Source organism: Carex rostrata, chromosome 26 (assembly GCF_964058835.1).
Source record: "Carex rostrata chromosome 26, lpCarRost1.2, whole genome shotgun sequence".
NCBI lineage: Eukaryota > Viridiplantae > Streptophyta > Magnoliopsida > Poales > Cyperaceae > Carex > Carex rostrata.
Window position 1 is genome coordinate 6,518,081 of NC_135943.1, and position 12,937 is coordinate 6,531,017.

General features: G+C 33.4%; 2 protein-coding genes across 2 annotated transcripts; one reads left to right on the forward strand and one right to left on the reverse strand.

Moving 5' to 3' along the window:
- The first annotated feature begins 4,600 nt into the window (after positions 1–4,600).
- LOC144544194 (polygalacturonase At1g48100-like) lies at positions 4,601–7,289 on the forward strand. Its single transcript, XM_078292613.1, has 6 exons — positions 4,601–5,051; positions 5,443–5,574; positions 5,702–5,879; positions 6,113–6,361; positions 6,449–6,639; positions 6,749–7,289. The coding sequence occupies exons 1-6, from the start codon at positions 4,698–4,700 to the stop codon at positions 7,112–7,114; spliced, it is 1,470 nt and encodes a 489-aa protein (XP_078148739.1). The 5' UTR covers positions 4,601–4,697; the 3' UTR covers positions 7,115–7,289.
- Positions 7,290–7,460: 171 nt separating this feature from the next.
- On the reverse strand, positions 7,461–10,918 carry MDAR4 (monodehydroascorbate reductase 4). Its single transcript, XM_078292615.1, has 8 exons — positions 10,612–10,918; positions 9,867–9,918; positions 9,697–9,777; positions 9,492–9,610; positions 8,950–9,169; positions 8,747–8,865; positions 8,366–8,625; positions 7,461–8,155 (listed from the first exon to the last, which is right to left on the reverse strand). The coding sequence occupies exons 1-8, from the start codon at positions 10,729–10,731 to the stop codon at positions 7,663–7,665; spliced, it is 1,464 nt and encodes a 487-aa protein (XP_078148741.1). The 5' UTR covers positions 10,732–10,918; the 3' UTR covers positions 7,461–7,662.
- Positions 10,919–12,937: the final 2,019 nt, after the last annotated feature.

Consider the following 12,937-nt stretch of genomic DNA (forward strand, 5'->3'; position numbering starts at 1 on the left):
AAATCTCATTAATTAATTTATTCATATTGGAATATATATGTTGAACGGACCCATTTATATTAAAAATAAAGAGAAAAAAAAAACATAATGATTTCACTGATCATGAACAAAATAACCAGTTGCCTGTTCTTTGTTAGATATTAAACTTAATTTATTTTTTATGATTAAAAATTGATATTGATTGAGTATAAAAAAAATATATGTTAAAATAAAAGAAAAATTGATATTGATAGAGAACATTAATTGCCTTAACCAATGAGCTATGTGTGTGATTTTTGTAATTTTTATATTTTGTGATATAACTTTTTATTTTAATTAAATATTAATTAGATAAAAGATTAAAGAGTACATTATTTTAGGCAAAAAGTGTAATAATTTGTTGTCTATTATATTTTTTTGTGAATTTGAATGTTTTTTACCCAACAAATCTTTTCCTGACTTGCTTATATATATATATAGAGAGAGAGAGAGAGAGAGATGGGCTACGGTGTGCCATGGAGTAAAATGAGTTGGTGCTCCATGGCACTATATTTTTATTTTGAAAATTCAAATGACCAATCCGAACCGCTCAACATGATCTCCATATTGAAATGTGCTTGGAGACCAAATTTTACATTTTTTGGATTTTTTTTTTTTACTATTTATTAAGCAATTTTGAAAATCGCTCATCCGATGGTCCAGAAATTTTTACTGCTTTTTACTGTTCACAACAAAACAACAATTTTCAAAATTGCTTAATAAATAGTAAAAAGAATTTCAAAAAATATAAAATTTGGTCTCCAAGCACATTTCAATATGGAGATCACATCTAATGGTTCGGATCGGTCGTTTGGACTTCCAAAATGAAATACGGCATGGAGTACAAACGCGTTTTACTCCATGGCTCACCGTAGCTCATCTCTCTCTATATATATATATTATGTAGGGTTTTGTTTTGGTAAACTACAAATATGGCCATTAGCTCTCTCTTATTATAGTTTTATTTAAGGATATATATGTAACTTTCATCTTACCAAATCCTAACAAACCACTGCCTAATTAATAAGTCAAGGTTTGTGATAATGAGTCTTTTATAGAACAGTGTAGCTTAATAGATCCAAACCACACCTACTTTAATTTCTTTGGTCGAGTATTTGCCAAGGTATGTAAGCTACTGACAAGAGAAAAACTTGGCGTAGAGTTTCTCTCAAATAGTAAAAATTTGCAAATTGTTTCAGAGATATACTGTGATATTACACTATATTATAATATAATGTAACCTAATCTACAGCAGTACTTAATTAGTTTAGGCCCCACCAAATTAAATGCTTACTGGGCTTAACCCGTTATTATTTCTTTATCTTAATTTTTTCTCCTTTTATAATGTCATTATTTTAAAATTTGTAATTATATTTTTATATGGGGTAGTTGTAACGTGTATTTAATTAACTTTTATGGTACATTATTTTCAAAAATATTATTGAAATTAAAATTGTAGATTTTTTTTTATTTAATGTATCAAATATGAACTAATTCGAAAATTGTTAAGAAATTTGTTAAATAATTATAATTTTGTAAAGATTGAGTTTTTTAACGGGTTTTGATGAATTTATGATGTCATAATGACGGTCCATTTTCCATTAAAATTTTCTCAATATTAATATTTGGGATGTGATATGAGTACCCGCACTCTCATCCCCCCATTATCCCCCCAATTTTATTTGTTCAATCTCATCCATATTTCTCATGATCTATAAGGAATTTTGTCAATCTAAAATCACGAATGTCTTCTACGCAATTTTATCTTTCAAATGAGATCCATGATGATATACTTTTGAGCTCGTCATCACACAAGTATTTATACCTCGTCATTTAAGTATTTATACCTAGTATTTTTCACATATGACACTGCTGACATTTAAAAGTATTAATATCAAGTATTACAAGTATTTATACCTATGCACGGAAGTATTTATATCTATGTGGTCAACTATTTTTGTTAGAGAAAGGTTGATACAGGGACGATTAGGGAAATGTGATGCAGAGATGCGGGGTCCACGATTAGAGATAAAATACTTACAAGTATAGGTCTAAATACTTGCACGATGAGGTATAAATACTTGCACAATGAGGTATAAATACTTGTGTGATGATGAATCAAAAAGTACGTCATTATTGATCTCATTTGAAAGATAAAATTGCGTAGAATACGTTTATGGTTTTAGATTCGCAAAATTTCTCATAAAACGTGAGAAATGTGGAAGATATTGAAAAAAAAACCCCACCTCTAAAAACGTGTATAATTCTTCTCCCATGTAATTTGAGTGGTCCCTCTATATAGTTATATCAAGTTAGACATGCAAGTATTAATAACTTAATTTGCAAGTATTAATTTATTATCTTTCAAGTATTTATACCCATGAATTTAATTAAACTTGGAAGATCACAGTGTTGTGAATAAATTTAATTAAACTAGTTAGTTAAGTTAGTTTATGGAAAGTTAAAATCTGTTTAAGAGATGGAGGTACAATGTGGGTACTGGAGTGTGGGGATTGAAATAATTATTCTTAATATTTAATACCATTATATATACATTGTATAGATACTATTTATAACATTAATTAAGGTAGCTTGTGCTGACTTTTGAACTGATTATCTAAGTTGTTACTTCTCAACCATTATCACTAGAAGAACATACTAGTAGGCAAGGAAAAAAATTCACAATAATAAATTCCTTAGCAGAAGCACATGCATGCATACAAACTACAGAGTAACAGAGTTCATTGAGTGAAGGATTGGGTTAAAAGATTTTACAAGTAATTTTGTAGGCCCAACCTAGCTTACTAGCTAGCTCCTGATATGATTAGTTTTAGTTTTATTTGCTAATGATGATCCCCTTGGAAAAAATTTTATCTATAGAAATTATTAAAGTCACTTGTACATAAACATAAAGAGTATCTGGTTTACAACAAATTTAGAAAGATCTAGCTCAATGAGTCCGACCCAAATATATGGATCGGACTCAATGGTCTAGATCCATCGAGATATATATATATATATATATATATATATAGAGAGAGAGAGAGAGAGAGAGAGAGTGACTAATATGCATTCGGTTGCATATGGACCGAAGTGCTACCGGTCCAAATTTGATTTTTCAAAATTCAAACGGTCAATCTGAACCGTTCATCTTGTTCTCCATATTAATATGTGCTTGGAGACCAAATTTTATATTTTTCTGAATTTTTTTACTATTTATTAAGTATTTTACAAAATTGTTGATCCAACGGTGGCTTAACAAAACAGTAAAATCAGCAGCCACCGTTGGATCAACAATTTTGTAAAATACTTAATAAATAGTAAAAAAATTCAGAAAAATATAAAATTTGGTCTCCAAGCACATATTAATATGGAGAACAAGATGGACGGTTCAGATTGACCGTTTGGATTTTGAAAAATCAAATTTGGACCGGTAGCACTTCGGTCCATATGCAACCGAATGCATATTAGCCACTCTCTCTCTCTCTCTCTATATATATATATATTTATTTATTTAATTTGGTAGAAAAGAGTTGTCACATTTAATCAGGATTTTTTTTTATTTTTATCATTAAGACCAATCTATCTAGAATTGGATCTTCACTGTTGATGCCGGTCCACCTAGAATTGGATTTTCTGTGGCATCTATATTCCAAATATTTTCCATCGACGTCTATTTTTCTTTAAAATAAAATATATTGATAGATCTAGACTATTGATACCGATCCATATATTTAAATCTTTCTAGATTTGTTGGAAATGAAGTACTCTTTGTGTTTTCGTACGCATGAAATTATGAATTTAATAATTTATATAGATAAAAAATTTCCATCCCCTTGTCCCTTGATAAATTAAAGAGTAGACACAACCAAGTACTTATTAGAGGAAATAAATCTGCTGCGATCCAAAATTCCATGCAATCCCTGCATTCCAAATCCCTCCCTTCACATTCTCTACAATGCACAAATCTCAAGGAGAAATTATTTTTTATGTGCAAATCTCTAAACAAATGAACGGACAGATTTGGAACCACAGGGATTGCAGGGATTTTTGGATCGCAGCAGATTTATTTCCATTATTAGATTCCCTCCCGTGACCGTTGCAATGCCAACAAGAGATTAGTTATTAGCTACTTCTCCTACTACAAATGGGACCCATCTCAAGGGTCACTACAAGCTTGCTCTGGACTCAAGTGCCAAAAAAGTTTGCATTTGTATTTTTGTAGGCAGTATATATATATACATATATATATTGTGTGTGGTCATAAAATTTAATTATATACTGGAACTTATATAATAACTTTTTTCTCTCAATTCATTAATATATATATAATTAAGCATCTATAGAATAAGGATAACTAAAATTCTAAAATGGTTGATATAAAAAAAGATTAACTGTGTGGTGCTGGTACTGGATTTGTGTACCATTGGTACACTTGTAAACCCTGATTAAGCAACACCAACAAAATGTGAATCATGATAGAATAAGACAAAGGATTCCTTGCAATCAATTCTTTCTTTGTGTGCTACAAACTTCCAAAATACTTTCCCTATTTAAACACAGCCTACATTCCCTCTCCAATATCATCAAACCTCTCTCTTGGCAACCCCATCCCACACACACACACACACACAAAAGTTTCAGCATAAAACTAGCACTAGATATATACAAAAAGTACAATGAGAAGCCTTAGGCAACACTTTTTTGCTCTTACAATCCTCTTTATTACCCTTACAAGCACCTATGTAGAGAGATGTCATGCTAGAAAGAATACTCACTGGAGAACCAAAGATGAAATTGAATCATCATTTTCCAAAATGAAACAAAAAGGAAAAGCTAATGGCACCACACATCATAACCATAGCTCCAAACACCATCCAAGCCCAAAACTAAATCCTCCTCCCCCACCGAGCCCACCATCAGGTCCAAGCCCGTATGCACCGGTACCACCAGCGCCACCGGTGCTGCTCAGTACTACTTTCAATGTGCTAGATTATGGGGCTAAGGGTGATGGTGCCACTGACGATACCAAGGTGATGGTTCTAAAAGACTGTTAATTCTTGTTTTTTTTTTTTTCCCTCAAGGGCACTATTTTTGAATTTCAATGTTAAAGCTGGAACACAAACTTTTATGAGGCTTCTTAATTACAATCAAAATGATTGAAACAATCAAGGGTGATGTCCTTTAGTATATATTAGACTTATCCATGATAAATAATTGAATAATTTTGTGAACTATATATGAATTTGCATCATTAATGTTATGTTATATATGCATCTTTCCAGAAGAGGACCATCGCATAGAGAAATAGACAAAAGTTGTAATAGGAAATATAGATTATTTGTAAATGTTATACAGTAATTAGCAAAAGATTACTGTGAAAAATTGGGGAAACAAAGTTGACTATCAAGTTGTTTGTTATAGGCATTTCAAGATACATGGGCAGCGGCATGCAAGATAGCGGCATCAACTATGGTGGTCCCCTCCAACTACGAATTCTTAGTTGGGCCCATCTCTTTTGCGGGCCCCGTTTGTCAGCCCAACTTAGTTTTCCAGGCAATTATTTCATTTTGCATGCCAGTATAATTAAAGCCTAATTTCTGAGTTCTATTTCGTATAGAACATTTTTTTTCTTTTCATATTTGACATCTCCTTTTTTTTTTTCTTTTTTTTCCCATTTCAGCTAGATGGCACAATAGTTGCACCATTAAATCATAAAGGTTTTACATCTGGGCTTCTACAGTGGATAGAATTCACGAAATTAAGAGGAATAACAATCCAAGGACAAGGAATTGTTGAAGGACGTGGCAATTATTGGTGGAATATAAACTCTGATTCTGTTTCTGACGATGAGCCAGTAAGTAATCTCTTACCAATTTTTTTTTTTTTTTCATATTAAACAATGGGATTATTGAAACATAGATAAAGAAAGTGGTGAAAGAAATGTAATTTGCTTACAATCAATTTTAACTGTGTCAATCTTCTTCTTGTAGGATATTACTGGAAGTGTGTCACAAACCAGGCCAACGGTAAGAATGTACTGTTTCACTTATATTTGTTACGAAAACCAAAATAAAATTTTATCATCTTCAAGAGATGTATCCCATTTTGATAAAGCACTTGTTGATTTTCCAGTCAGTGAGGTTTTATGGGAGCTACAATGTGACAGTAACTGGAATAACAATCAGGAATAGCCCACAATTCCACCTGAAATTCGACACGTGCCAATCAGTAGAGGTGCACGGAATTACAATTTCATCACCAGGTGATAGCCCAAATACTGATGGAATCCATCTCCAGAATTCAGCTGGTGTTACCATTCACCACTCCTCCTTGGCTTGCGGTAACGTCTCAAAATAATACTGAATTTCATTTTACATTCTGAGATCAGGAATCCATTGAAGCTTGACTTATGGGTTATTTTGAGCAGGTGATGACTGTGTATCGATACAGACAGGCTGCTCAAATGTGTTCATACATGATGTCAGTTGTGGGCCAGGCCATGGTATCAGTATCGGAGGACTAGGAAAAGATAATACGATGGCAGTTGTGTCAGGCATAAATGTTCAAAATATAAACATGACTGGTACCCAGACAGCTGCCAGAATCAAAACTTGGCAGGTAAAATTTCAGTACCTTTCCTCAAAAATGAAAAAAGAAATTGAATAACGCTTTGTGCTATGAAGTTATCCCCCACCCTCCTTGTTAACTAACTAGTAACAATAAACAGGGAGGCTCAGGATCGGTTAAAAATGTACGGTTTTCAAACATTCAAGTGTCAGATGTGAAAACACCAATTGTGATTGATCAGTATTACTGCAACGGCCAGATCCAGAGCCACTGTGCAAATAAATCATCGGCTGTCACCTTGTCGGACATCACATTCCAAGGCATTGTTGGGACCTACACGGTACAGCCTGTGTACCTAGCATGCAGCGATAATACACCATGTACAAATATTCACCTGGCCGACATCGAGCTCCAGCCAACAGATCAGGGAATCAATCATTCGAATGGTCCTTTTTGTTGGAATGCATTTGGAGATACGAAGGCACCGATTCAACCGACAATCACTTGTTTGAAGAAGGGGAAATGAGTATTTTATAAAAGTTTTAGACATTTGAATCTCAACTAATAGTCATAGGAAATGCTATTAAATAGAGGCAATATGTTATAGGTATGTAAAGAAAAATACTATAGATTGGCTCATCCAGAGAACAAATCTGTAATATATAGATGAAAATTTATAGCTGTTAAATATTTTTTAGATGAATTTTATATAGAAGAAAATATTATCTCAAAGCCCCTGAATCCCCTTAAAACCGATCTCTAGCAAACAGAATAATAAAAAAAATGGTTGTCCAGTAAGCTTGGAAGTAAACTCACAACAAAGATTTATTTAAAAGAAAGAGAAGCAAACAATCAACATGTGACACATAATATAACGGATATCGTTACTATAAACCATGGTTGTGTTTGATAATATACAAGTGGAGCTATTTATTCAATGCAACTATATTTTATTTTTCTGTAAAACTAGAAACGCCATTTCTGTGTCTCCTCTCCATTATACAATCACTCCCTTAAAATAGGGAATTCCAATTTAAATAACAATAAAAGCAACAGGGCATTGCACAATACTCTTCACCATCTGCGGCGCCTTACCCCATACCAATATGCAAATACTGCTATGGAAGCTGCTGCGACAACCCCTGCAGTGGCATGCCACTTGTACAGTGGCTTCTGCATAATTGAACACGTACCAGTACCTGTACCTGAACTGGCAATACCACCAGTACCAGTACTCTCAATCAACTTCTGGCTCTCTCTTAAAGCAAACCCCAACCCTAGTTTCTCCAACTCACCGACATTGGACACTTTGGCTCTTGTCTTGACCACCTTGGAAATGGCCTCATATTCTTCTTTGGCTCCGCCTTCCAAAAATGCCCCTATGATACAGCCTTCATTAACCCAGTACACACCAAACCGGCCATTTGTGAAGTCCCCGAAATGAACTGCTTCTCCAACATTGTCCCCATAAAATTGCCATGATAAGGCAAAAACCCTCGAGTAGAAGAACGGTAAGTAGTCCAGGTCACCAGTTTCATTAGGTGCCATTATTGCTGAGACAGCATGCCTATTAAATTGACAAAAATAAAAATTGAAAAATATGATGAAACAAAATGAAATAAATAAATTAGACAAATTCATAAATAAAAAATATATCAACTAAAACCAATGACTACAACTAGAAAAGTCTGTTTCTATAAGGGGTCTGGTACTGAAATGAATTGTTTGCCCACCACAAATAAAAAAAAAATGAAATTAAAAATAACTAGAAAGTTACCGTGCAGTTTTACGGGCCGAGTCAACATGCTCGAGCCGGCGGATGTCATTTCCAAAGAGCTTTACTGGGAAGGCCGCCACATCACCGACAGCATAGACTGAGCTGTCGCTAGTTTGCATTCTACTATTTACCTTTATACCACCCTTTTCTAGTGCTAGCTTTAGACCATCAAACAGGGTTGTGTTTGCACGGATACCAATGCCAACCACAACCATGTCAGCGGGGATGCGGGTCTCATCTCTCAGAATAACAGCTGTCACCTAACAAGTAAGAAAATAAAATTTATATTGCTAGAAGTGATACCTCAAAAATCAAAATGGTACAATATGCAAAATTTAATTCCCAATTATAACTAATAGATATATAGACTTGATCATTTACCTTGCCAGATGGGTCCTTTACAAAAGATGTCAGAACATTTCCCTTAACAAATTTTACACCCCTCGCTTTGTAGTAGTTTTCATAAAATTCTGCCATCTTCGCCGTAAATAGCCGGCCCACTGTAAATATTAAGATCAGCATTAAGACAAAAAATAGAAAGCAATAAAAGAGAAAAAGGAATTACAAAAATCAGCAGTACTTACTGCAGTGTTTTTCAGGGAAAACCATGGTGACCTTTATCTTATTTGTGACTAAAGCTGCTGTGCATTCCATACCAATATATCCCCCACCAATTACCACTGCATTTTTCCCAGCGCATGACTGCATTATATTTACCATCCTATCAGCATCAGCTATATCTCGTAAATAGCATACATTCTCTGCCTCTGAGCCCTGCACTCCGAATTCTTCCAACTTCAGGGCCTACATGAAAGAAGATAAGATTTATTATGGTAAAATAAAAACCACCAAGATATTTGTCTTGAAAGAGAAATTATCCCAATCATGTACTATCATGCTTAAAAAAAAATTAGCTGTACCAGCTAATTTGTACAGGTTAAGGTCGGCGGCAGTATGCAAAACACAAAGATAACCCAACAAAAAAAATGTCGATACAACCTGATCAGGACTGGCAGGAGAGCCCAATTACAAGCCATGTAAAATTATACAATATAAGTAAACAAACTAGCTGCATAGAGAACTGCTACAAATAATAAAGTTTCTAAATTTAAGTTAAGAAGAGTACCCGAGCACCTGTTGCAATAATGAGATAATTGTACGTGATTGTTTCTCCAGACGCTGTTAGTAATTCCTTCATTTTTAGATCTGCCGATTTTACTCTTGTTCCAAGAATCAGCTCAATACCTCAATGCACCAAACAAAGTTTTACCTTAGTTGATGATCAGTGTAAGGACAAAAATAGTTAGTAAAATACTATTTAATATCTGTACCTTTTTCTTGGTACCATTTTGGGGTTAGCCTCTCCTCATTGGCACCAACACAAGTGTGAAATTGAGGAAGTCTTGCCGGATCTATAATTCAAAGTAAAATAGAAGTAAGTGTTAAAGATAATGTACTTGCGGGATCTATGATTACATAGACAGAAAGTAAGATAATGTACTTTCTGGTAGAAGATAGCCTTTGCTCAATGCAGGGCGTTCATAAGGAGCAACCTATAAAAAATTTAATAAATGTGATCAGATATTCAACAGCAAAATATATAAGAAGTCTAGTCAGATTCATATCAGAGGTGTCAGAATTTCCTTTCTATTTTTTGTGAAACATGTAATATTTTCCAAGTATGGCATATGTCATCGAGAGTCAATTATATCCTTTATTTCAAATAGGGATCTCCTTTTATAAAGTATCATAGTAAATTTTCATTCTTGAAGCTTACAAAAGAAACAACCTAGTTATTGGGATTTTGTTATTAACCAGTATCCATCATATCATCAAATTAAAGTTGCAGCCTGTAATATCATTATAATTCAACTTATAAGATTCGGGACTAGAAGAACCCTATTACATAACTAGTGGGACAGCTGGTGCCAATGCATGCTTAAAGTTTTACGAAGAATGCATAATTTCAATAATTGGAAGGGCCTGACTGAGTGTAAAAAACAGGCTTTTTGCAAATTTTGCCTTGGCTTTGGCCCAGATGTTCTTGCCTTTTGTTATAATTTGTTTACTGTCATATGCTGATATTATACTGTGGTGCTGGTATTATACTGGTACAGATGGTTTATGCAGAAGTTATAGGAACTCAAAGTTTTGCAGCTAAGACAAATGATAAAATGCAAATTGACCAAAATTGCAAGGAGGTTTGAGAATATTCGATAAGAAGAGCGATTAACAAGTGAACTCACTAATTCTTCGGAGATGATGCATAGCTCGCCTGGGGCCACTTGTCGGCGAGAGAATTCCAGCGCAGCATATCCCGCCGCCACACCTCCGCCTAGAATAACATAAACAAATGCTCTTCCCATTTTGTCTCTCTCTCTCCCAAATCCCAATTGAGTGTGTGAACAGGAAGAAGGAGAAGTAAGGGATTATTGTATTTGTATGCAGTGATTTCTCATTTTATTTGTTTAAGTAATTTTCCTTTATTCTTTATTTCTTTTTTGTTGGTATTTGTTATGGATTGGGTTCCTTTCTTTGCTTGCTCGTGCGGTTGGGAAGCTTTCTTTGCTTGTCGCAACTCGCAAGTGCTTTGGAGAGATGTAGGAACCGTCTGATCAAATCAATCAAGAATGGTGATAATACCCATGTCATGTGCTTTTAATAGTTTCGACGATAAACAATTTATGTCTGGTCCAGTGGTCCTACAACAATCACACTTCACAATTTCTCCCGATTTATATCTGAAAAGGACCACCCTCATGTTCTTTTATCCAAACCGTTTTTAAATGATCACACAGTTTCAATTACTTTTTTTTCTTTTATATCAATATAATCTATTAAAACGAATCAAATGTAATCAGTATTCTAAATAGCTAGCTATAGCAGTTTTGGACCTAGAAAGCTAAGTTATAAGGTAAAACTACGCTAATTGAGCTACAGCTGCTATAGCGCTAATAGTGATCCCCTATAGCGCGTAGCGGCAATAGTGGTCTGCTATGCTACATGGGCTTATAATTTTGCAATTTTAATGGACCTTAATGTTCAGATGAGCTTTTTTTACTTTATCAAGGTATATCAATACAATGAAATGTATGCGGGCTATACCGCTATATCAATTAAATTTTGTATCATGCATTAATATATGGTAGTGATATATTTTGAAATTTGGATATAAAATATATCAATAGTTTTTGAATTAGGAATATTTTGAATGATAATTTGAATATTATAACTTTTTAATCAATTTGATGTGTTTTTTTATGAGACATGTTTACTATTAGTAGAAATATAAAATATAATTTTTGATATAAAAAAAATGTTATTTATGATAGCTTTCGCTATAGCTACGTTATTCGCTATAGCTTTCGCTATAAACGCTATTTAGAACCTTGAATGTAATTGAAGCCGTGTGATTGATTTTGAACAGTTTAGATGGAAGAATAAAATGTTCCTTTTTTCAAAAAAAAAAACAGAGCAAATTTGAATCCAATTCTTCAACCCTCCAACAATCGCAATTAACGGTTGCCCACGAGATAAATTTCTTTTCCTCGGGAAAAAAAAAATCTTCAACTCTTAAATAAATTGGGAAAAATAATCAATATCTTGTAACTAAGGTATTTGTTATAATGACTAAGCCAATTGTGTTAGGTGTTGACGGTTCGGTTCAAACCGAAGTAAAATGATCAAATTAAAATTTTCTTCGGTTTTTAAAAATAGAACCGAACCAAACCGAACAAACTGAAATAAATTTCGGTTTGTTCGGTTCAAACCGAAGTAAACTTATGGGTACTATTATTAACGAAAAGAATACATTGTCATACATAACAATTAAAGTTCGGTTTGATTCGGTCCGATTTGGTTTAATAAAATAATTATAACACTAATAAAATTAGAGTCGTATCAGTCGAACCAATATAAACCGGTCGGTTTGGTTTAGTCGGTTTTGAGAAGTCTAAGCCGAACCTATCCATTTAAACTGAAATTATTCAAAATTTCAACTAAACCGATCCATTTAAACTGAAAAATCAATCCATTTCAACTGAAATATTCCGGTTTGGTTAAAAACTGAACCGTTTGAACACCTCTAATCGTGTATCACATTTAGGGGTGCAAACGGATCGGATAGTGGTAAAATTATATCCGTCTTCGTTTTTATTTTTCGGATATAGATACAAATCATATATTAGACAGATATGGATATAATTGGATATTAAACGGATACAGATACAGATACGGATATCCGTTTTTTATAATAGTGAATAATATAAATTTTTTCATGATATATATTAAACTATATGTCATATATTTATTATTTGTATCGAATACAAATATGAATAATTAAAATTTAAAATAATATTTCTATCCGTATCTACACGAATATTTAGATATCAGATATCTAATTTTCAGATAAAGATCATGATGCAAACAGATAATATCCGACCGATTTGCACCCCTAATCACATTGCGCTGTTATTTATCTATGAATAGGTGAAATTATTGATAACTTAAAGAATCTAAAATTTTAAAATTTTAGTTTTTAATTGAGCGGCATAAGATAATACCTTCCGTATG